Source organism: Procambarus clarkii, chromosome 61 (assembly GCF_040958095.1).
Source record: "Procambarus clarkii isolate CNS0578487 chromosome 61, FALCON_Pclarkii_2.0, whole genome shotgun sequence".
NCBI classification, from domain to species: domain Eukaryota; kingdom Metazoa; phylum Arthropoda; class Malacostraca; order Decapoda; family Cambaridae; genus Procambarus; species Procambarus clarkii.
Window position 1 is genome coordinate 20,178,215 of NC_091210.1, and position 22,746 is coordinate 20,200,960.

General features: G+C 51.1%; 4 protein-coding genes across 4 annotated transcripts in view; all 4 read left to right on the top strand.

The window, feature by feature from the left end:
• The window catches only part of Notum (palmitoleoyl-protein carboxylesterase notum), a 166,068-nt gene that overhangs the window by 67,782 nt on the left and 75,540 nt on the right, over nucleotides 1-22,746 (top strand). The gene's annotated exons all lie outside the window — the stretch shown is intronic.
• On the top strand, nucleotides 6,416-7,555 carry LOC123750282 (uncharacterized PPE family protein PPE24-like). Its single transcript, XM_045732395.2, has one exon. It carries the CDS (start codon nucleotides 6,416-6,418, stop codon nucleotides 7,553-7,555), a length of 1,140 nt encoding a protein of 379 aa, XP_045588351.2.
• Nucleotides 9,533-12,216, top strand: LOC138354159 (proline-rich protein 2-like). The gene is made up of 3 exons (XM_069308048.1): nucleotides 9,533-9,568; nucleotides 9,972-11,217; nucleotides 11,939-12,216. The coding sequence occupies exons 1-3, from the start codon at nucleotides 9,533-9,535 to the stop codon at nucleotides 12,214-12,216; spliced, it is 1,560 nt and encodes a 519-aa protein (XP_069164149.1).
• Nucleotides 16,556-17,263, top strand: LOC138354160 (myb-like protein I). Its single transcript, XM_069308049.1, has one exon. The coding sequence runs from the start codon at nucleotides 16,556-16,558 to the stop codon at nucleotides 17,261-17,263; it is 708 nt and encodes a 235-aa protein (XP_069164150.1).

Sequence of the window (22,746 nt, forward strand, 5' to 3'; positions counted from 1 at the left end):
CTCTAGAAAGCACAAGCGTTTTGAAAAGTATCATCATCGGTATAGCATCTCTAGTGTGAAAAGTTCATGTTATCCAACCTGTCATTTTTCTTGCAGTTGTGACGGCTACTTTATTGTGTTCTTTAAAGGTAAGGTCTTCCGACATGAGTACACCCAGATCCTTTACATTGCCTTTTCGTTCTATGTTATGATTTGCCTGAGTTTTGTACGTGGTTTCTGTTTTTATATTTTCAATTTTTCCGTAGCGCATGAGCTGGAACTTATCCTCGTTAAACACCATATTATTTTCTGTAGCCCATAGAAAGACCTGATCTACATCTGATTGGAGGTTTGCCGTGTCCTCTATGTTGCCAACTCTCATGAAAATCCTAGTGTCATCTGCAAAGGATGATACAGTGCTATAGGTTGTGTTCTGGTCTATGTCCGATATGAGGATGAGAAAAAGTACTGGAGCAAGCACAGTACCCTGGGGGACTGAGCTCTTCACGGTTGATGGGCTGGATTTTATTTTGTTGACTATTACACATTGGGTTCTGTTGGTCAGGAAATTGTAGATCCATCTGCCTATTTTCCCGGTAATTCCTTTTGAACGCATTTTATGTGCAATAACACCATGGTCACATTTATCAAAAGCTTTTGCGAAATCTGTGTAAATTACATCAGCGTTTTGTTTGTCTTCCATAGCATCTAATGCCATATCATAGTGGTCCAGCAACTGCGACAGGCAAGAGCGCCCTGTTCTGAAACCATGTTGTCCGGGGTTATGGAGATGCTGTGATTCCATGTATTTTGTGATCTTACTTCTTAGCACTCTCTCAAAAATTTTTATGATGTGCGATGTTAGTGCTATCGGTCTGTAATTTTTTGCCTCTGCCTTATTTCCTCCTTTATGGAGTGGTGCTATCTCTGCTGTTTTTAGTATGTCAGGGATAACGCCAGTATCTAGGCTTTGTCTCCACAGAATGTGAAGGGCCTGCGATAGTGGTTTCTTACAGTTCTTGATGAATATGGTGATTGATTGTTGCCGCCGATGGCGGCTAGTTTATTGTGCACCCCATACTCATCCTGTGAGCGGTAGCGCAAAAGCATTACAGAGGGCACAAAAGGTCTTTATCAGACCTCATCTTAGATTATTACATAAACAATTTCTTCAATCCTTCACACCTTAAAGAATCCGGGCCTGGTGCAGAGTGCATAGGCATACTGTTTATGGCTTCTTCAAAATCTAGTGGGGATAGAACATAACATAAGAACATAAGAACAAAGGTAACTGCAGAAGGCCTATTGGCCCATACGAGGCAGCTCCTATTCTATAACCACCCAATCCCACTCATATACTTGTCCAACCCGTGCTTGAAACAATCGAGGGACCCCACCTCCACAATGTTACGCGGCAATTGGTTCCACAAATCAACAACCCTGTTACTGAACCAGTATTTACCCAAGTCTTTCCTAAATCTAAACTTATCCAATTTATATCCATTGTTTCGTGTTCTGTCCTGTGTTGATACTTTTAATACCCTATTAATATCCCCACGGTTATGTCCATTCATCCACTTGTAAACCTCTATCATGTCACCCCTAACTCTTCGCCTTTCCAGTGAATGCAACTTAAGCTTTGTTAATCTTTCCTCATATGAAAGATCTCCAATTTGGGGAACCAACCCAGCCATCCCACGCTGGACACGCTCAAGTGAACCCACATCCATTCCACAATACGGCGACCAAAACCGAACTGCACAATCCAAATGGGGCCCAACCAGAGCAAGACACAGCTTGAGAACCACACCAGGTGTCTTGCTACCAACGCTGCGATTAACAAATCCAAGTGTCCGATTTGCCCCATTACGAACATTTATGCATTGATCCCCCCGTTCCAAATTCTTACCAATCACAACTCCCAGATCCCCCCCGCAATCCGACCCCGCAACCACAACACCATCCAGCTCGTATCCTGCAACCCTATCACCACCACCCAACCTCAGAACTTTACATTTATCAGCACCAAACTGCATCTGCCAATCCCTTGACCATCCCAAAACCCCGTCCAGACCAACCCGAAGCGATAGCGAGTCCTCCTCCGAATTAATTTCCCTACCGATTTTCGTATCATCGGCAAATTTGCAAATGTTGCTACTCAGACCTGAATCTAAATCATTTATATATATTATAAACAACAGAGGTCCCAGGACAGAGCCTTGAGGCACTCCACTTACAACATTTAAGAACATAAGAACAAAGGTAACTGCAGAAGGCCTATTGGCCCATACGAGGCAGCTCCTATTCTATAACCACCCAATCCCACTCATATACTTGTCCAACCCGTGCTTGAAACAATCGAGGGACCCCACCTCCACAATGTTACGCGGCAATTGGTTCCACAAATCAACAACCCTGTTACTGAACCAGTATTTACCCAAGTCTTTCCTAAATCTAAACTTATCCAATTTATACCCATTGTTTCGTGTTCTGTCCTGTGTTGATACTTTTAATACCCTATTAATATCCCCCCGGTTATGTCCATTCATCCACTTGTAAACCTCTATCATGTCACCCCTAACTCTTCGCCTTTCCAGTGAATGCAACTTAAGCTTTGTTAATCTTTCTTCATATGAAAGATTTCTAATTTGGGGAATTAACTTAGTCATCCTACGCTGGACACGTTCAAGTGAATTTATATCCATTCTATAATATGGCGACCAAAACTGAACTGCATAATCTAAATGGGGCCTAACTAGAGCAAGATATAGCTTGAGAACCACACCAGGTGTCTTGTTACTAACGCTGCGATTAATAAATCCAAGTGTCCGATTTGCCTTATTACGAACATTTATGCATTGATCCTTTTGTTTTAAATTCTTACTAATCATAACTCCCAGATCCCTTTCGCAATCCGACTTCGCAATCACAACACCATCTAGCTCGTATCTTGTAACTCTATCATCATTACCTAACCTCAGAACTTTACATTTATCAGCATTAAACTGCATCTGCCAATCCTTTGACCATTTCAAAACCCTATCTAGATCAACTTGAAGTGATAGTGAGTCCTCCTCCGAATTAATTTCCCTACCGATTTTCGTATCATCGGCAAATTTGCAAATGTTGCTACTCAAACCTGAATCTAAATCATTTATATATATTATAAACAACAGAGGTCCCAGGACAGAGCCTTGAGGCACTCCACTTACAACATTTTCCCACTCTGACTTGATTCCATTTATACTAACTCTCTGTTTCCTTTGGTATAGCCATGCCCTGTTTCCTTTGGTATAGCCATGCCCTATAGGGCGACGTCTGATATATGATTTGATGTTGGTATCATATCCATGAAAAATTCATTTGGGTTATCAATCTTTAGTGCATTTAATGGCTCGCTGAAAACAGAGTCGTACTGCTTCCTCAGTAACTCGCTCATTTCTTTGTTGTCATCAGTGAAAGTTCCATCTCCCTTTCGCAGGGGCCCGATACTAGATGTGGTTTTTGATCTTGATTTTGCATAGGAGAAAAAATATTTCGGATTTCTCTCTATTTCACTGATGGCCTTTTGCTCTCTTTGCCTCTCCTGGGTTTTGTATGATTCTTGTAGCTTGAGTTCAATTGTTTCTATTTCTCTACCTAACCTTCTTCGCCGTTCTTGAGATAGGGTGCGACTCTCAAGTTGTTCCGCGATTCGTTTTCTTCGCCTATATAGGGAACGACGTTCCCGTTCCAATCTGCATCTCTCTCTTTTTTCTTAGGGATATGCGGTTTGAACATATTTCTAGTGCTACTGAGCTTATTTTTTCCAGGCACTGGTTCAGGTTTGCATTTCCTAGCTGTTCTTCCCAGTTTATTTCTGTGAAGTCCTGGTTTATTTGCTCCCAGTTTATCCGTTTATTATTGAAGTTGAATTTGCTGAAATCTCCTCCACCGGGAATCTGGACTGGTTTTGAAGGTCCATTCCCCATGGTTGTCAGAACTTCAATTAAGTTGTGATCTGAGTAACAGGTATTTGTAATCATTATGTTCCCGATCAACTCATCATTATTAGTGAAAATGAGGTCCAGCGTGTTCTCCTTCCTAGTTGGTTCTACTATTTGCTGGTTTAAGGCAAACCTATCGCACATCCGTAGCAGGTCATTTGCATGTGCCTGTTCATTTAGGCTACTTCCTGGTATTCTTTCTGATATTACTGTATTAGCCAGGTGCTTCCATTTCAGGTGCCGTAGGTTGAAGTCCCCAAGCAGGATGATGTTCGGAGCTGGATTTGTGAGGTTTTCCAAGCAGTGTTCTATTTTCATTAGTTGGTCTTTAAACTGCTGAGGGTTTGCCTCCGGTGACTTATATACAAGGACAACAACTACATTTAGGATCTCTATTTTGACTATCAGCACTTCCACCATATCATTTGAGGTGTTTAGCAGCTCAGTACAGATGAGTGTGTCTTTGATGTAGAGGCTGACCCCACCCTGAAGCCGGTGTTTCCTATCACATCTGAAGAGATTGTATTCTGAGATCCATATTTCACCATCAAGGTAGTCCTTTGTGTGAGTTTCCGTTAGGGCTGCAAACACTGCATTTGCCTCATGAAGGAGACCATCTATAAAGTGAACTTTGTTGGATTTGCGTGTTTTTATACCCTGGATGTTGGCAAATATAAATGATGTTATCGTGTTAGTGGAAGTGCTGGATGCTTTAATTGGTGTTAATATCTGAGGCTCTGGTAAGGAGGCCACTGTGTTTGCGTCCTCTCTAGCATTTGACCGAGTTGGTGGTAGAGTCTGGTCAGTTTTAGCCATTCTTCTCCTCCTCCTCTTGCTAAAAAATTATCCCGGTCGATGGAGTAGTGGCTGTTTTCATAGTGGTAGTCTGTCGGTTTTATTCGCCTGGTGCCTCTTATATGAAAAGCTGGGCATTCAGCATTGAAGCACTCTTTCCTGTCCAAAGAGTTCTTGCAAATTTCTGGGTGAAAGAATTCACAGCTTTTGGTACATTTACCTGTATTGAGGAGGTTTCTGCACTTTCTAGGGTGATCGTGTGTACATGTTCCATTTGTTCTTCCTGATTCCCCATGCTTACAGGTAGCCCATCTGTAATACCAACAGATTTTGGGGCCTTGTTTTGTTTGTGTCCCTCTGCCAGGGACTGCACTCTGCAGTCTTCCCTTCCTACTCTTTCTATCCTTATTACATTGTAGTCCTGGGAAAACACCGCATTTGTTATGATACCTGACAGTTTTGTTTCTGCGAGTCCTATTACATCCAGGTTTTTCTCTTGAGCTCTTTCCCTAAATTCGCTTGCTTTGCTTGCAATCCCATCTGTTTGAGTATATTTATTTGAAGCTGACTTTCTTCTGACACACGGGAGACATCTCCCGTCATGCAGGGTGCAGTCGCACCTCCACAGATCTCCAGTATCAGCTCTTGATACTGGTAATGGCTCAAAAGGGCCACCACTTACGGGCTATTCATGCCCGTGCCACCTTTTGGGTGGCCTAATCTTCACCAATCAATCTTTCTTCTGTCCAATCTTAGTTTCCTTCGATGCTCCTGGAATAGGCGGACAGGAAGGGTCTGGGACTGAAGGACATCTAGCCAGGGTATTGGATGGGGACCAGGAAGATCTGGGATGGGGGGCTGGGACGGTCTGGGATTGGAGGAAATGAGGCCATGGGATGCAGGAGCAGAGAGGTGGGGGGGGGGGAGGGGAAGGGAAGCTTGCAGGGGTTGAGCTCTGGCTCTTTGGTCCCGCCTCTCAACTGTCAATCAACTGGTGTACAGGTTCCTGAGCCTATTGGGCTCTATCATATCTACATTATAAACTGTGTATGGAGTCAGCCTCCACCACATTACTTCCTAATGCATTCCATTTGTCAACCACTCTGACACTAAGTGTGTGTGTGTGTGTGTGTGTGTGTGTGTGTGTGTGTGTGTGTGTGTGTGTGTGTGTGTGTGTGTGTGTGTGTGTGTGTGGCGGTAGTACAAAGTGATGGCGGTGGTTGATGTGGTGGGGGGGAGGGGCGTGGGAGGATTTGAGGGGCGGGTATTGTGGTCGTAGTTGGGGGGGTTGGGATCGGGGTATGGGTAGGGGATAGGCGGCCTCGTATTACCACCATTCACACTTGGGGCGGCTTGGTGGGCGCCTGGACCCGCCCACAGCCGCCCTTTACATCTGAACGCTTTGACTAGCAGGTGTGGGCGCCTTTCCCGACCTATTCTGCGTTCCATGTTCCTTTTCGCTTACTAGCGGCGGCGTTACTTTCCCGCCACGATGGGGTGGCGTTGTCGGAGGGGAAGGAGCGGGGCAGGGAGGTGCAGGCGCCCCACAGGAGCACTCTACAGGCGGAAGGTGAAGCCGAAGTCGCAGCCGGAGTCAGGAGGCGGGCGGCGGTAAGACCAGAAGCTAAGTCTATTGTGTTCCTGTTATTTGAGACATGCCGCCTCGCTTAGCCTGCCATCCTCCAGTGCCGCTGCCCCTGCCGCCCCTGTCGCTGCCACCCCTGTCGCTGCCGCCCCTGTCGCTGCCGCCCCTGCCGCTGCCACCCCTGTCGCTGCCGCCCCTGTCGCTGCCGCCCCTGTCCCTGCCGCCCCTGTCGCTGCCGCCCCTGTCGCTGCCGCCCCTGTCCCTGCCGCTGCCGCCCCTGTCGCTGCCACCCCTGTCGCTGCCGCCCCTGTCCCTGCCGCCCCTGTCGCTGCCGCCCCTGTCGCTGCCGCCCCTGTCGCTGCCACCCCTGTCGCTGCCGCCCCTGTCGCTGCCGCCCCTGTCGCTGCCGCCCCTGTCGCTGCCGCCCCTGTCGCTGCCGCCCCTGTCGCTGCCGCCCCTGTCCCTGCCGCCCCTGTCCCTGCCGCCCCTGTCGCTGCCGCCCCTGTCCCTGCCGCCCCTGTCGCTGCCGCCCCTGTCGCTGCCGCCCCTGCCGCTGCCACCCCTTTCCCTGCCGCCCCTGTCGTTGCCGCCCCTGTCGCTGCCGCCTCTGTCCCTGCCGCCTCTGTCCCTGCCACCCCTGTCGCTGCCGCCCCTGTCGCTGCCGCCCCTGTCGCTGCCGCCCCTGTCCCTGCCGCCCCTGTCGCTGCCGCCCCTGTCGCTGCCGCCCCTGTCGCTGCCGCCCCTGTCGCTGCCGCCCCTGTCCCTGCCGCCCCTGTCGCTGCCGCCCCTGTCGCTGCCGCCTCTGTCCCTGCCGCCTCTGTCCCTGCCACCCCTGTCGCTGCCGCCCCTGTCCCTGCCGCCCCTGTCCCTGCCGCCCCTGCCGCCCCTGCCGCCCCTGTCGCTGCCGCCCCTGTCGCTGCCGCCCCTGTCCCTGCCGCCCCTGTCACTGCGGCCCCTGTCCCTGCCGCCCCTGTCGCCCCTGTCGCTGCTGCCCCTGTCGCTGCCGCCCCTGTCCCTGCCGCCCCTGCCGCTGCCACTCCTGTCGCTGCCGCCCCTGCCGCCCCTGTCGCTGCCGCCCCTGCCGCTGCCCCTACTCCTGCCACCCGCCCCTGCCGCTGGCCCTACCCCTGCCACCCGTCCCTGCCACCAATTGCTACCAATAATCAAAATACCAACCTGTCCAGAAGATCTGTCACCACCTGTCATGTAACAGCCCGTCCTCCTCTTTAGACAGTAGTGTTTGTAATACTCTGCACCATAGTACAAATATTGACGTACTAAGCACTTAGTAGAATTTGGCACTATTCACTTTACAGAGTTCGAAAAAAATGAAACTAAAAAAACAAACTTAATTATTCGTAGGCTTAGTATAGCACACATATGTACAGTATTAGGCCTCAGATATTGTGAATTAGGCCTATCTTGAGATGATTTCGGGGCTTTAGTGTCCCCGCGGCCCGGTCCTCGACCAGGCCTCCACCCCCAGGAAGCAGCCCGTGACAGCTGACTAACACCCAGGTACCTATTTTACTGCTAGGTAACAGGGGCATAGGGTGAAAGAAACTCTGCCTATTGTTTCTCGCCTACGCGTGGGATCGAACCCAGGACCACAGGATCACAAGTCCAGTGTGCTGTCCGCTCGGCCGACCGGCTCCCGGGTCATCTCATATAGTTCAGGAATAGACCTCATCGCTCAGACCTTAATGCAAAATAGGTCAATAAAAATAAAGTTCATTTTCAGTAAATGAAAATAAAAATGCGACAATTTCTCCTGATAATTCTCATCCTCCCATCTGTTCGCTCTCCTATTCTCTCTCCTATTCTACCTTCTTCCTATTTTCTCTCTCACCCGCAGAAACAAATGGGCAAAGTTTCTTTCACCCTGAATGCCCCTGTTACCTAGCAGTAAATAGGTACCTGGGAGTTAGTCAGCTGTCACGGGCTGCTTCCTGGGGGTGGAGGCCTGGTCGAGGACCGGGCCGCGGGGACACTAAACCCCGAAATCATCTCAAGATAACCTCAAGATAACCACCCTCCCCCCCTCCCTCCCTCACACTCACAATAGTCAAAACATGCTTGAGTAATGTTTAATTAACATCAACATTAATGACGTTAACTACACATCAATAACAATTGACAATCAGGTAAATCACTCTATGGACAATCACGCCAACTTTCAGACGTCAGAAGAGTCTCTGAGATCCGGAATAGGACCCGATTCTCCTTAAAAATAAGGGACCAGATTCACGAAAGGACTTACGCAAACACTTAAGAACGTGTACATCTTTCCTCAATCATAGACGGCTTTGGTTACATTTATTAAAAAGTTTACAAGCATGAAAACTTGCCATTCAACTGTTTTTATTGTTATAAACAGCCTCCTGGGGCTTCGGGGCTCATTAACTGTTTAATAATTGTAAACGAAGCCGCCAAAGATTGAGAAAAGATGTACAGGTTCGTAAGTGCTTGCGTAACTGCTTTCGTGAATCTGACCCAAAGTTCGCCAGAACCACCCTATGAACATAGAATAAAATCGTTGTTAATTCTAAAACGTCATATTTTAATAATGATAATTTTTACTAAGTTCCGCGAGGCTGTCAGTAAGTGTTTGACCGCATTGGACAGGACCTTGTAGGGGCCTCGTAGCCTGGTGGATAGCGCGCAGGACTCTTAATTCTGTGGCGCGGGTTCGATTCCCGCACGAGGCAGAAACAAATGGGCCAAGTTTCTTTCACCCTATGCCCCTGTTACCTAGCAGTAAATAGGTACCTGGGTGTTAGTCAGCTGTCACGGGCTGCTTCCTGGGGGTGGAGGCCTGGTCGAAGACCGGGCCGCGGGGACACTAAAGCCCCGAAATCATCTCAAGATAACCTCAAGATAACCATTGGACAGTACCGTAAGTGTCGCGGAGACCCGTCCAGGTGGCCGCCAGACCGTCCACTTACACTCTCAATGTTTTGGGCGGGAAGTCGGGGCGGTTGATCTCTGAGCCAGAGCTAAAGGGAATTAGAGGGTCTGGTCCGGCGGCCTCTCACAGTACAACCCGTCAGTGCTGGTCCACTTCAACTGTGTCACCCGTCTCTTCTACGCCCACGGCCACCCCTTCCTCTGCCTCCTGCGCCCACAGCCGCCCACACCTGCTCCTCAGCCCATACAAGGAACGGAAGACGGGTCAATGTTGCCGGTAATGAGTAAATGTTTAATGGTTTATAAAGCCCACAAGGTAAAATTTGCTTCAGAAACCTCACATCAGAATGGACTTAACGATATTCTATATGAAAATGGACGTTATGTACCCAGTTGTGCTCTGGGAATATGTCTACCCTGAGACATTCCCCCAGGGCACATCTGGGCAAACTTTACCCTACCTTTGAACAATTTTTTTTTTTTGAGTAAAGAGGAAGGAGAGGCATAGGTGAAGGGAAGTATAGAAGTGGGAAATACAGTGAGAGGTGTGAAAGCAGGCGGACTGTCCGCCTTGCTGACACGATGTGTGGGTGTTGGCAGCTAAGCTAAGCTGGCTCCCTCTTGTCAGGGAGCTGTGAGTGTGTGAGAGGTGCTTCACATGTGTTTCACCATATATGGATGTCCATAGATGAATACTGTGTAGCTGAGGGGCCCCTCAGCCCTCCCTGGGCCCTCAGCCCTCCCTGGGCCCTCAGCCCTCCCTGGGCCCTCAGCCCTCCCTGGGCCCTCAGCCCTCCCTGGCCCCTCAGCCCTCCCTGGCCCCTCAGCCCTCCCTGGGCCCTCAGCCCTCCCTGGGCCCTCAGCCCTCCCTGGGCCCTCAGCCCTCCCTGGGCCCTCAGCCCTCCCTGGCCCCTCAGCCCTCCCTGGGCCCTCAGCCCTCCCTGGGCCCTCAGCCCTCCCTGGCCCCTCAGCCCTCCCTGGGCCCTCAGCCCTCCCTGGGCCCTCAGCCCTCCCTGGGCCCTCAGCCCTCCCTGGGCCCTCAGCCCTCCCTGGGCCCTCAGCCCTCCCTGGGCCCTCAGCCCTCCCTGGCCCCTCAGCCCTCCCTGGGCCCTCAGCCCTCCCTGGGCCCTCAGCCCTCCCTGGCCCCTCAGCCCTCCCTGGGCCCTCAGCCCTCCCTGGGCCCTCAGCCCTCCCTGGGCCCTCAGCCCTCCCTGGGCCCTCAGCCCTCCCTGGCCCCTCAGCCCTCCCTGGGCCCTCAGCCCTCCCTGGGCCCTCAGCCCTCCCTGGGCCCTCAGCCCTCCCTGGCCCCTCAGCCCTCCCTGGGCCCTCAGCCCTCCCTGGGCCCTCAGCCCTCCCTGGGCCCTCAGCCCTCCCTGGGCCCTCAGCCCTCCCTGGCCCCTCAGCCCTCCCTGGCCCCTCAGCCCTCCCTGGGCCCTCAGCCCTCCCTGGGCCCTCAGCCCTCCCTGGGCCCTCAGCCCTCCCTGGGCCCTCAGCCCTCCCTGGGCCCTCAGCCCTCCCTGGCCCCTCAGCCCTCCCTGGGCCCTCAGCCCTCCCTGGGCCCTCGGCCCTCCCTGGGCCCTCAGCCCTCCCTGGGCCCTCAGCCCTCCCTGGGCCCTCAGCCCTCCCTGGGCCCTCAGCCCTCCCTGGCCCCTCAGCCCTCCCTGGGCCCTCAGCCTTCCCTGGCCCCTCAGCCCTCCCTGGGCCCTCAGCCCTCCCTGGGCCCTCAGCCCTCCCTGGGCCCTCAGCCCTCCCTGGGCCCTCAGCCCTCCCTGGGCCCTCAGCCCTCCCTGGGCCCTCAGCCCTCCCTGGCCCCTCAGCCCTCCCTGGCCCCTCAGCCCTCCCTGGGCCCTCAGCCCTCCCTGGGCCCTCAGCCCTCCCTGGGCCCTCAGCCCTCCCTGGGCCCTCAGCCCTCCCTGGGCCCTCAGCCCTCCCTGGGCCCTCAGCCCTCCCTGGCCCCTCGCAAAGGTTTATGAATGATCTATACTATATATTCCAGGGGCCTGGTAGCCTGGTGGATAGCGCGCAGGACTCGTAATTCTGTGGCGCGGGTTCGATTCCCGCACGAGGCAGAAACAAATGGGCAAAGTTTCTTTCACCCTGAATGCCCCTGTTACCTAGCAGTAAATAGGTACCTGGGAGTGAGTCAGCTGTCACGGGCTGTTTCCTGGGGGTGGAGGCCTGGTCGAGGACCGGGCCGCGGGGACACTAAAGCCCCGAAATCATCTCAAGATAACCTCAAGATAACCATTGTGGAGCAGGTGGTGGTGAGTGCTCGTCTCAGCTGGTGCAGCCCTCAGAGGGGCTCTATATGCCCTTTCCTTACACTCTGGAACCCAAACTGGACTCTATAACCTTTAAGGGTTCTAACACGGACACTAGATATCTATCTTGAGATGATTTCGGGGTTTTAGTGTCCCCGCGGCCTGGTCCTCGACCAGGCCTCCACCCCCAGGAAGCAGCCCGTGACAGCTGACTAACACCCAGGTACCTATTTTACTGCTAGATAACAGGGGCATAGGGTGAAAGAAACTCTGCCCATTGTTTCTCCCCGGCGCCTGGGATCGAACTCGGGACCACAGGATCACAAGTACAGCGTGCTGTCCGCTCGGCCGACCGGCTCCCCTAAAATAAATAGAAATCTAAAAATAAAAATACATATATCTCTTTCATACCTCACGGGTCAAAGGTTATGCTACTGGAACGGTGAATCACCGTCGTGTGTTCACCGTCTGTGTTCACCGTCGTGTGTTCACCGTCGTGTGGTCACCGTCGTGTGGTCACCGTCGTGTGGTCACCGTCGTGTGGTCACCGTCGTGTGGTCACCGTCGTGTGGTCACCGTCGTGTGGTCACCGTCGTGTGGTCACCGTCGTGTGGTCACCGTCGTGTGTTCACCGTCGTGTGTTCACCGTCGTGTGGTCACCGTCGTGTGTTCACCGTCGTGTGTTCACCGTCGTGTGTTCTAGATACATGACACATACAGTGAAGGGAAGGGAACTATCAGGAGAAAGTTTCAAGTCATTCCCACTACATATCACTGGTATAATTGTATATAATTCCACCTGAAGCTGTGTAAAACTCTCCTAAACATAAATGTCTCACCAGAGACTGTCCAGCATTTCATATGAAAGAAACCAAAGAATTTACTAAACGCATATACTAATTATTATTTTTTTTTTGAGATATATACAAGAGTTGTTACATTGTTGTAGAGCCACTAGTACGCGTAGCGTTTCGGGCAAGTCCTTAATCCTATGGTCCCTGGAATACGATCCCCTGCCGCGAAGAATCGTTTTTTCATCCAAGTACACATTTTACTGTTGCGTTAAACAGAGGCTACAGTTAAGGAATTGCGCCCAGTCAATCCTCCCCGGCCAGGATACGAACCCATGACATAGTTCGTTTATTTTAAAATTATTATAAAATGTGAACGGAATGACTTATTTTAGTCCAGAGTCCAATGGCTATTACACTCAGCGAGGGTTAAAAACAATATGCGAAAGCACTGTCTTAGTCCTTACCTCAATTAGCATAGGAATAAGGGTTGTTCCGTTAGCCAGGGAGCGGCTTGTCCGTTCTCGCAAATTTAATAAGTCAATATTGACTTATTAAATATGTGCATAGGTGACATACTTAACATAATAGATACCCTTAAAAAGATTCATAGAAAACACCGACCTTACCTAACCTACTTAGTATGTTAAGATAAGCATCTTATTGCTTCGTAATTACAATTATTACCTAACCTATAATAGGTATAGGTTAAGTAATAATTGTAATTACGAAGCAATAAGATGCTTATCTTAGGATACTAACAAGGTTAGGTAAGGTCGGCGTTTTCTATGAATCTTTTTAAGGGTATCTATTATGTTTAGTATATCACCTATGCACGTAGTTAATAAGTCAATATTGACTTTACGAATTTGCGAGAACGGGTTGGACAAGCCACGTGGGCATTGGCGGGTCTGTATCCCAGCGTCAGATGGCGCTGCTCGCGATGTAGTTCGGCTGTTTCGCTGTGTTGTTAAGGCTGGCCAGCGGTACACCCCGGAGGGTGTCTATTGTCAACACTACACCCTAACTGACACCCTCAGAGAACTGGCGGTGAGTGCAGTCTTAACAAGTACCCTTCCTATACCCATCCTGTGGGTGGTAGTGGACCCCATACCCATCCTGTGGGTGGTAGTGGACCCCATACCCATCCTGTGGGTGGTAGTGGACCCCATACCCATCCTGTGGGTGGTAGTGGACCCCATACCCATCCTGTGGGTGGTAGTGGACCCCATACCCTTCCTGTGAGTGGTAGTGGACCCCATACCCATCCTGTGGGTGGTAGTGGTCCCCATACCCATCCTGTGGGCGGTAGTGGAACCCATACCCATCCTGTGGGTGGTAGTGGTCCCCATACCCATCCTGTGGGTGGTAGTGGACCCCATACCCATCCTGTGAGTGGTAGTGGTCCCCATACCCTTCCTGTGGGCGGTAGTGGACCCCATACCCATCCTGTGAGTGGTAGTGGTCCCCATACCCATCCTGTGAGTGGTAGTGGTCCCCATACCCTTCCTGTGGGCGGTAGTGGTCACCATACCCATCCTGTGGGTGGTAGTGGTCCCCATACCCTTCCTGTGGGTGGTAGTGGACCCCATACCCTTCCTGTGGGCGGTAGTGGACCCCATACCCATCCTGTGAGTGGTAGTGGACCCCATACCCATCCTGTGAGTGGTAGTGGACCCCATACCCATCCTGTGGGTGGTAGTGGACCCCATACCCTTCCTGTGGGCGGTAGTGGACCCCATATCCTTCCTGTGGGCGGTAGTGGACCCCATACCCATCCTGTGAGTGGTAGTGGACCCCATACCCATCCTGTGAGTGGTAGTGGACCCCATACCCTTCCTGTGGGTGGTAGTGGACCCCATACCCATCCTGTGGGTGGTAGTGGACCCCATACCCATCCTGTGGGTGGTAGTGGACCCCATACCCATCCTGTGGGTGGTAGTGGACCCCATACCCTTCCTGTGGGCGGTAGTGGACCCCATACCAATCCTGTGGGTGGTAGTGGACCCCATACCCATCCTGTGGGCGGTAGTGGACCCCATACCCATCCTGTGGGCGGTAGTGGACCCCATACCCATCCTGTGGGCGGTAGTGGACCCCATACCCATCCTGTGAGTGGTAGTGGACCCCATACCCATCCTGTGAGTGGTAGTGGACCCCATACCCATCCTGTGGGTGGTAGTGGACCCCATACCCATCCTGTGGGTGGTAGTGGACCCCATACCCATCCTGTGGGTGGTAGTGGACCCCATACCCTTCCTGTGGGCGGTAGTGGACCCCATATCCTTCCTGTGGGCGGTAGTGGACCCCATACCCATCCTGTGAGTGGTAGTGGACCCCATACCCATCCTGTGAGTGGTAGTGGACCCCATACCCTTCCTGTGGGTGGTAGTGGACCCCATACCCATCCTGTGGGTGGTAGTGGACCCCATACCCATCCTGTGGGTGGTAGTGGACCCCATACCCATCCTGTGGGTGGTAGTGGACCCCATACCCTTCCTGTGGGCGGTAGTGGACCCCATACCAATCCTGTGGGTGGTAGTGGACCCCATACCCATCCTGTGGGCGGTAGTGGACCCCATACCCATCCTGTGGGCGGTAGTGGACCCCATACCCATCCTTTGGGCGGTAGTGGACCCCATACCCATCCTGTGAGTGGTAGTGGACCCCATACCCATCCTGTGAGTGGTAGTGGACCCCATACCCATCCTGTGGGTGGTAGTGGACCCCATACCCATCCTGTGGGCGGTAGTGGACCCCATACCCATCCTGTGAGTGGTAGTGGACCCCATACCCATCCTGTGGGCGGTAGTGGACCCCATACCCATCCTGTGGGCGGTAGTGGACCCCATACCCATCCTGTGAGTGGTAGTGGACCCCATACCCATCCTGTGGGTGGTAGTGGTCCCCATACCCTTCCTGTGGGTGGTAGTGGACCCCATACCCATCCTGTGGGTGGTAGTGGACCCCATACCCATCCTGTGGGTGGTAGTGGACCCCATACCCATCCTGTGGGTGGTAGTGGACCCCATACCCATCCTGTGGGTGGTAGTGGACCCCATACCCATCCTGTGGGTGGTAGTGGACCCCATACCCATCCTGTGAGTGGTAGTGGACCCCATACCCTTCCTGTGGGCGGTAGTGGACCCCATACCCATCCTGTGGGTGGTAGTGGACCCCATACCCATCCTGTGGGTGGTAGTGGACCCCATACCCATCCTGTGAGTGGTAGTGGACCCCATACCCATCCTGTGGGTGGTAGTGGACCCCATACCCATCCTGTGAGTGGTAGTGGACCCCATACCCTTCCTGTGGGTGGTAGTGGACCCCATACCCATCCTGTGGGTGGTAGTGGACCCCATACCCATCCTGTGAGTGGTAGTGGACCCCATACCCTTCCTGTGGGTGGTAGTGGACCCCATACCCATCCTGTGGGTGGTAGTGGACCCCATACCCATCCTGTGGGTGGTAGTGGACCCCATACCCATCCTGTGGGTGGTAGTGGACCCCATACCCATCCTGTGAGTGGTAGTGGACCCCATACCCATCCTGTGGGTGGTAGTGGACCCCATACCCATCCTGTGAGTGGTAGTGGACCCCATACCCATCCTGTGGGTGGTAGTGGACCCCATACCCATCCTGTGGGTGGTAGTGGACCCCATACCCATCCTGTGGGTGGTAGTGGACCCCATACCCATCCTGTGGGTGGTAGTGGACCCCATACCCATCCTGTGGGTGGTAGTGGACCCCATACCCATCCTGTGGGTGGTAGTGGACCCCATACCCATCCTGTGGGTGGTAGTGGAAACGCTAACACAGGTATGTACGATCATCTGAAATCAAGCAAGGTATATTATTATCTGAGAGATATCTACAGGTAAACAAGGAACCCCATCCACAGAGTGGACTTAACCTTACTGAGGTCAACTTAAGAGCCGTAAACACTCATCCACAGACTTACTGAAGACTGAAATGAAGACTTAATGGATCAGACGAAGGCTTACGGCCCCACTCAGCAAATTATAATTCATAAAAAAGTCACATTCATCAAATCCATGAAAAGTTTTATCTATGAAAAAGCTCTTTTCAAATGGTTAAATAAATGGTTAGTCTCTGTTGACCTTCCACTGTATACCAACAATACATTGTATGTATACGTCTGTATATAACGTTGTATACAGACGATTGCTATAGTCTAACAACCATAGCACAATTAAGTTCGTCCCAGCTGTTTCTGGGTACAATGACAGGATGAACAACCCAGCTGTTTCTGGGTACAATGACAGGATGAACAACCCAGCTCTTTCTGGGTACAATGACAGGATGAACAACCCAGCTCTTTCTGGGTACAATGACAGGATGAACAACCCAGCTCTTTCTGGGTACAATGACAGGATGAACAACCCAGCTCTTTCTGGGTACAATGACAGGATGAACAACCCAGCTCTTTCTGGGTACAATGACAGGATGAACAACCCAGCTCTTTCTGGGTACAATGACAGGATGAACAACCCAGTTTCCTGGAACAATGACAGGATGAACAACCCAGCTGTCTCTGGGTACAATGACAGGATGAACAACCCAGCTCTTTCTGGGTACAATGACAGGATGAACAACCCAGTTTCCTGGAACAATGACAGGATGAACAACCCAGCTGTGTCTGGGTACAATGACAGGATGAACAACCCAGCTGTCTCTGGGTACAATGACAGGATGAACAACCCAGCTGTCTCTGGGTACAATGACAGGATGAACAACCCAGCTGTGTCTGGGTACAATGACAGGATGAACAACCCAGCTGTGTCTGGGTACACTGACAGGATGAACAACCCAGCTGTCTCTGGGTACAATGACAGGATGAACAACCCAGCTGTGTCTGGGTACAATGACAGGATGAACAACCCAGCTGTTTCTGGGTACAATGACAGGATGAACAACCCAGCTCTCTGGGTACAATGACAGGATGAACAACCCAGTTTCTGGGTACAATGACAGGATGAACAACCCAGCTGTGTCTGGGTACAATGACAGGATGAACAACCCAGCTGTGTCTGGGTACAATGACAGGATGAACAACCCAGCTGTTTCTGGGTACAATGACAGGATGAACAACCCAGCTGTTTCTGGGTACAATGACAGGATGAACAACCCAGCTGTGTCTGGGTACAATGACAGGATGAAGAACCCAGCTGTTTCTGGGTACAATGACAGGATGAACAGCCCAGTTTCCTGGAACAATGACAGGATGAACAACTCAGCTGTTTCTGGGTACAATGACAGGATGAACAACCCAGTTTCTGGGTACAATGACAGGATGAACAACCCAGTTTCTGGGTACAATGACAGGATGAACAACCCAGTTTCTGGGTACAATGACAGGATGAACAACCCAGTTTCTGGGTACAATGACAGGATGAACAACCCAGTTTCTGGGTACAATGACAGGATGAACAACTCAGCGGGTTTTCTTCCTATTGGGGAGTGTTTGATGGGAGGGTTCCGGTAGAACAATTGGGCTCATTTTCGACTCCCAAGCGAGAAATTCGGATTCAAATCTCGGGCGAGACAGATATGGTTTGGCGCATTTTCTGTGCCCTATCACCTAATGCATCTGTTCACCTAGCAGCAAGTAGTATATCAGGAGTTTGTTGTGGGGTGGCATCCTGGGCCGGGTCTGTAATTCGACCTGAGGGGGGGGAGGAGGGGGGTTCGATATAAGCCTAACGTGTGTGAATACACACTGGCTGCCTGTCCCCGACATAATGAAATATTATTAATGCTGAAATGTCGGTGTGTTCACTCACAAGATGAGTGACGCTATGGCGGTGTGTGTGTGTGTGTGTGTGTGTGTACTCACCTAATTGTACTCACCTAATTGTGCTTGCGGGGGTTGAGCTCTGGCTCTTTGGTCCCGCCTCTCAACCGTCAATCAACTGATGTACAGATTCCTGAGCCTATTGGGCTCTATCATATCTACATTTGAAACTGTGTATGGAGTCAGCCTCCACCACATCACTTCCTAATGCATTCCATTTGCTAACTACTCTGACACTGAAAAAGTTCTTTCTAACGTCTCTGTGGCTCATTTGGGTACTCAGCTTCCACCTGTGTCCCCTTGTTCGTGTGTGTGTGTGTGTGTGTGTGTGTGTATTCACCTAGTTGTGTTTGCGGGGGTTGAGCTCTGCTCTTTCGGCCCGCCTCTCAACTATCAATCAACTGTTTATTATTTTTTTCCCCACACACATACACACACACCAGGAAGCAGCCCGTGACAGCTGACTGACTCCCAGGTACCTATTTACTGCTAGGTAACAGGGGCATTTAGGGTGATAGAAACTTTGCCCATTTGTTTCTGCTTGGTGCGGGAATTGAACCCGCGTCACAGAATTACGAGTCCTGTGAGCTATCCACTAGGCTACCAGGCCCCTTGTGTGTGTGTGTGTGTGTGTGTGTGTGTGTGTGTGTGTGTGTGTGTGTTCACAAGACTGTTACTGGCTTACTGAATGAACCATTGGCTTCACTTCCTGAACTTTTCCTAATAGGAGGCCTGGTCGAGGACCGGGCCGCGGGGACGCTAAGCCCCGGAAGCACCTCAAGGTACAGCTAACCCTTACTGTGCCCCACTAACCCTATCCACCAACGCTCACCGGATAAGGATGGGGCGCATAATAGACTCAACTGAACAACACAGGGTACGGAACACGTCCAAAACCAGCCAGTTACAGGCTGAACCCAAGAGCTTAACCACCATAAGCCCTGGTGAATGGGTTGAGGCCCGGGAGCTGGAGCCCAGCCAGCATCATGTGAGTAAAGATGAGTTGGTGGGCTAGACTCATGCACGGGAGGCTATAGTGAGGGAGAGGGAGTGGTGAATGAGATAGGATGGTGGTGAGTGAGGATAGGCGATTGAGTAGGGATAGTGGTGAGGTGGGGTTGATAGAATAGGGTGTGTGGGGGTGTGTGGGGTGTGTGGGTGTGGTGTGTAGTGTGTGCGTGTGGTGTGTGTGTGTGTGTGGGGTGGTGTGTGGGGGGGTGTGGTGTGTGTGTGGGGGGTGTGATGTGTGTGGTGTGGTGTGTGCAGGGTGGGGTGTGGTGTGTGGTGTTTGCAGGGTGTGGTGTGGGGTGTGTGGAGGTGTGGTATGTGTGGGTGTAGGGTGTGGTATGTGTAGGGTGTGGTATGTGTGGGGTGTGGTGATAGGTGTACTAGCCATAATCCAGCCCCGGGGCGCCCCTACCCCTGGTCTCCCTCAATGGCGTCTCCAAATTTTGGTTTCTGGTAGAGGAGGGGGTGTGGGGGGGGGGGAGGGGGGAGGGGCGCCGGTATCCATAAGCAGCAGGACATCAAAGGGCGCCGCCCTGGCCAACCTATAAACAAGGGCTGGACCCTCTCTCTCCTACCCTTCGTCCCTCGCTGGTTCATCTTCGTCCCTTGGCTTTTCCGGCTTCATTTCTGGCTTAACTTAGTCTCTGGTCCGGGTTTGCAGCCTCTCCGGAAGGACGTCTCGCGAGGGGTTCTCTAGCGCCGACGTCTGACGTGAGGTTGGAGGGGTGGGGAAGGGTGGGGAGGCGTGTGGGATGGGGGGAGGGGTGAACGATATCAACAAAATGAGGTGCCAAGGTATGAGGCTCGAACCCTTGGTTGTGTCAAACGCAAGAGGACTGTAGCGGCGTCCCGTCGCACGTTTGAAGTTACCGGCCAATATGTCTTCCAACCTCCGCGGTCCGGGCACCTCGCTTAAAACCTGAACGAATTTTCCATCGTTCGTTCTTTGTTTTCTTTGAGTTTCGTTGATTATCTTGTGGCGGCTCCTGGCTTTGTTTACCTCTGCCGACCGCCTCCATCTGGGCCCCGGGGCGACGCTCCGCGGCCTCAATACTTGATAAATGGCAGTCACTAATCAGAAAGGTGATGCACCGCCATATAGAAGCGGTTTGGGGGTTTGTGAGTGGCGTTTGCGTGCGTGCGTGCGTGGGGGCACACGAAGTGCCCCCACGAACCCCCGACCGCCCGCCTGCCGCCTACTAGCACCTTTATCGTCATCGTTATCAGGGCGTGATGAACCCGTGTGCGTAGTTATCGTCCGTCAGACTCCACCTGTCTCTTCTGCGCACCTTCCGCCCTCTCTCTCTCCTAGAGGGGGGGGGGGGGCATGGAGGGAGCATTGGGGGGCGGGGGAGCATTCCTGGGGGTTATCTCATCCCTGGGGGAGTTATCGTATGCATGGAGTGTTGAAAGTGATGACTGGCCGCCTCGTCTATGTGGCGGGGAAGCCACACACACTAAGCTCCTCAAGGCGGCTTGGCTTGCGTTAAGCCGGCAAACATTGCAAGATTGTACAGGATGAACAACCCAGCGGGTTGGGGATGCCGGACGGCCGAGCGGACAGCACACTGGACTTGTGATCCTGTGGTCCTGGGTTCGATCCCAGGCGCCGGCGAGAAACAATGGGCAGAGTTTCTTTCACCCTATGCCCCCTGTTACCTAGCAGTAAAATGGGTACCTGGGTGTTAGTCAGCTGTCACGGGCTGCTTCCTGGGGGTGGAGGCCTGGTCGAGGACCGGGCCGCGGGGACACTAAAGCCCCGAAATCATCGCAAGATAACCTCTCAAGATATCAAGATAGGCCTATATTCTGGTCCTCCCTCCCCCCCCCTCGGATAATAGTGTCATTCCTGACATACTAAAATCATCTGAGATAGCACCTCTCCAAAACGAGGAAATAAAGCAAACGCAAAATCATCACAGATAATAAAAATCTTTGAAAAAGTGATAAGTAAAATCACCAAATACATGGAATCACAGCGTCTCCATGTCCCCGGACAACATGGGTTCAGAACAGGGCGCTCTTGCCTGTCACAGTCGCGCGACCACTATGGCATGACCTCAGACAACCCGTTCTCGCAAATTTAATAAGTCAATATTGACTTATTAAATATATGCATAGGTGACATACTTAACATAATAGTTTCCCTTGAAAAGCTTCATAGAAAACACCGACCTTACCTAACCTACTTAGTATGTCAAGATAAGCATCTTATTGCTTCGTAATTACAATTATTACCTAACCTATACCTATAATAGGTTAAGTAACAATTGTAATTACGAAGCTATAAGATGCTTATTTTAACATACTAAGTAGGTTAGGTAAGGTCGGTGTTTTCTATGAAGCTTTTCAAGGGAAACTATTATGTTTAGTATGTCACCTATGCACGCAATTAATAAGTCAATATTGACTTATTGAATTTGCGAGAACGGGTTGCCTCAGATGCCATAGTAGACAAAATACTGACTTTATACGCACAGATTCCGCAAAAGCCTTCGACAAATGTGACCATGGTGTTATTGCACACAAAATGCGGTCAAAAGGAATTACCGGAAAAATAGGCAGATGGATATACAATTTCCTGACTAACAACTCAGAGTGTAATAGTCAACCAAGTAACAATCCGGACTATCAACCGTAAAGAGCTCAGGGGCCAGATTCACGAAAGCACTTACGAACGTGTTCATCTTTTCTCAATATTTGGCGGCTTTGTTTTCAATTATTAAACAGTTAATGAGCTCCGAAGTACCAGGAGGCTGTTTATAACAATAACAACAGTTGATTGGCAAGTTTTCATGCTCGCAAATTGATTAATAAATGTAAACAAAGCCGTCAAAGATTGAGGAAAGATGTACACGTTCGTAAGTGCTTTCGTGAATCTGGCCCCAGTCCCCCAGGGTACTGTGCTTGCTCCAGTACTCTCTTATCCTCATATCGGACATAGACAAGGACACAATCTAGAGTAATGTATCATCCTTTGCAGATGACACTAGGATTTTTATGAGAGTAGACAACATAGAGGACACACCACACCTCCAAACTAACGTAAATCAGGTCTTTCAATGACCACAGATAATAATACGCATTTAAGGAAAATAAGTTCCAGGGGCCAGATTCACGCAAGCACTTACGAACGTGTACATCTTTCCTCAATCTTTGACGGCTTTGGTTACATTTATTAAACAGTTTACAAGCATGAAAACTTGCCAATCAACTGTTGTTATTGTTATAAACAGCCTCCTGGTGCTTCCGAGCTCATTAACTGTTTAATAATTATAAACAAAGCCGCCAAAGATTGATAAAAGATGGACAGGTTCGTAAGTGTTTGCGTAATTTATTCATGAATCTGGCTCCAGCCCCCTGCACTATGGACTCTAAATCAATGTAAAGGATTTGGGTGTACTCATGTTAAACTTGGTAGCTAACATCTACCACCAAACACTCCTAACACCACATAATAAACCGGTTAACTCACGGGTTTTATAATCAAATATATTAATAACATGTTAGATGTCAAATATGGATTTATAATACAAAAAATGAAAAAGTAATGTCAAAATATTCATTTCTCGACCCAAACTGTTTTGGCGACAGAGTACAGTCCGTGTCCACTGGCCCA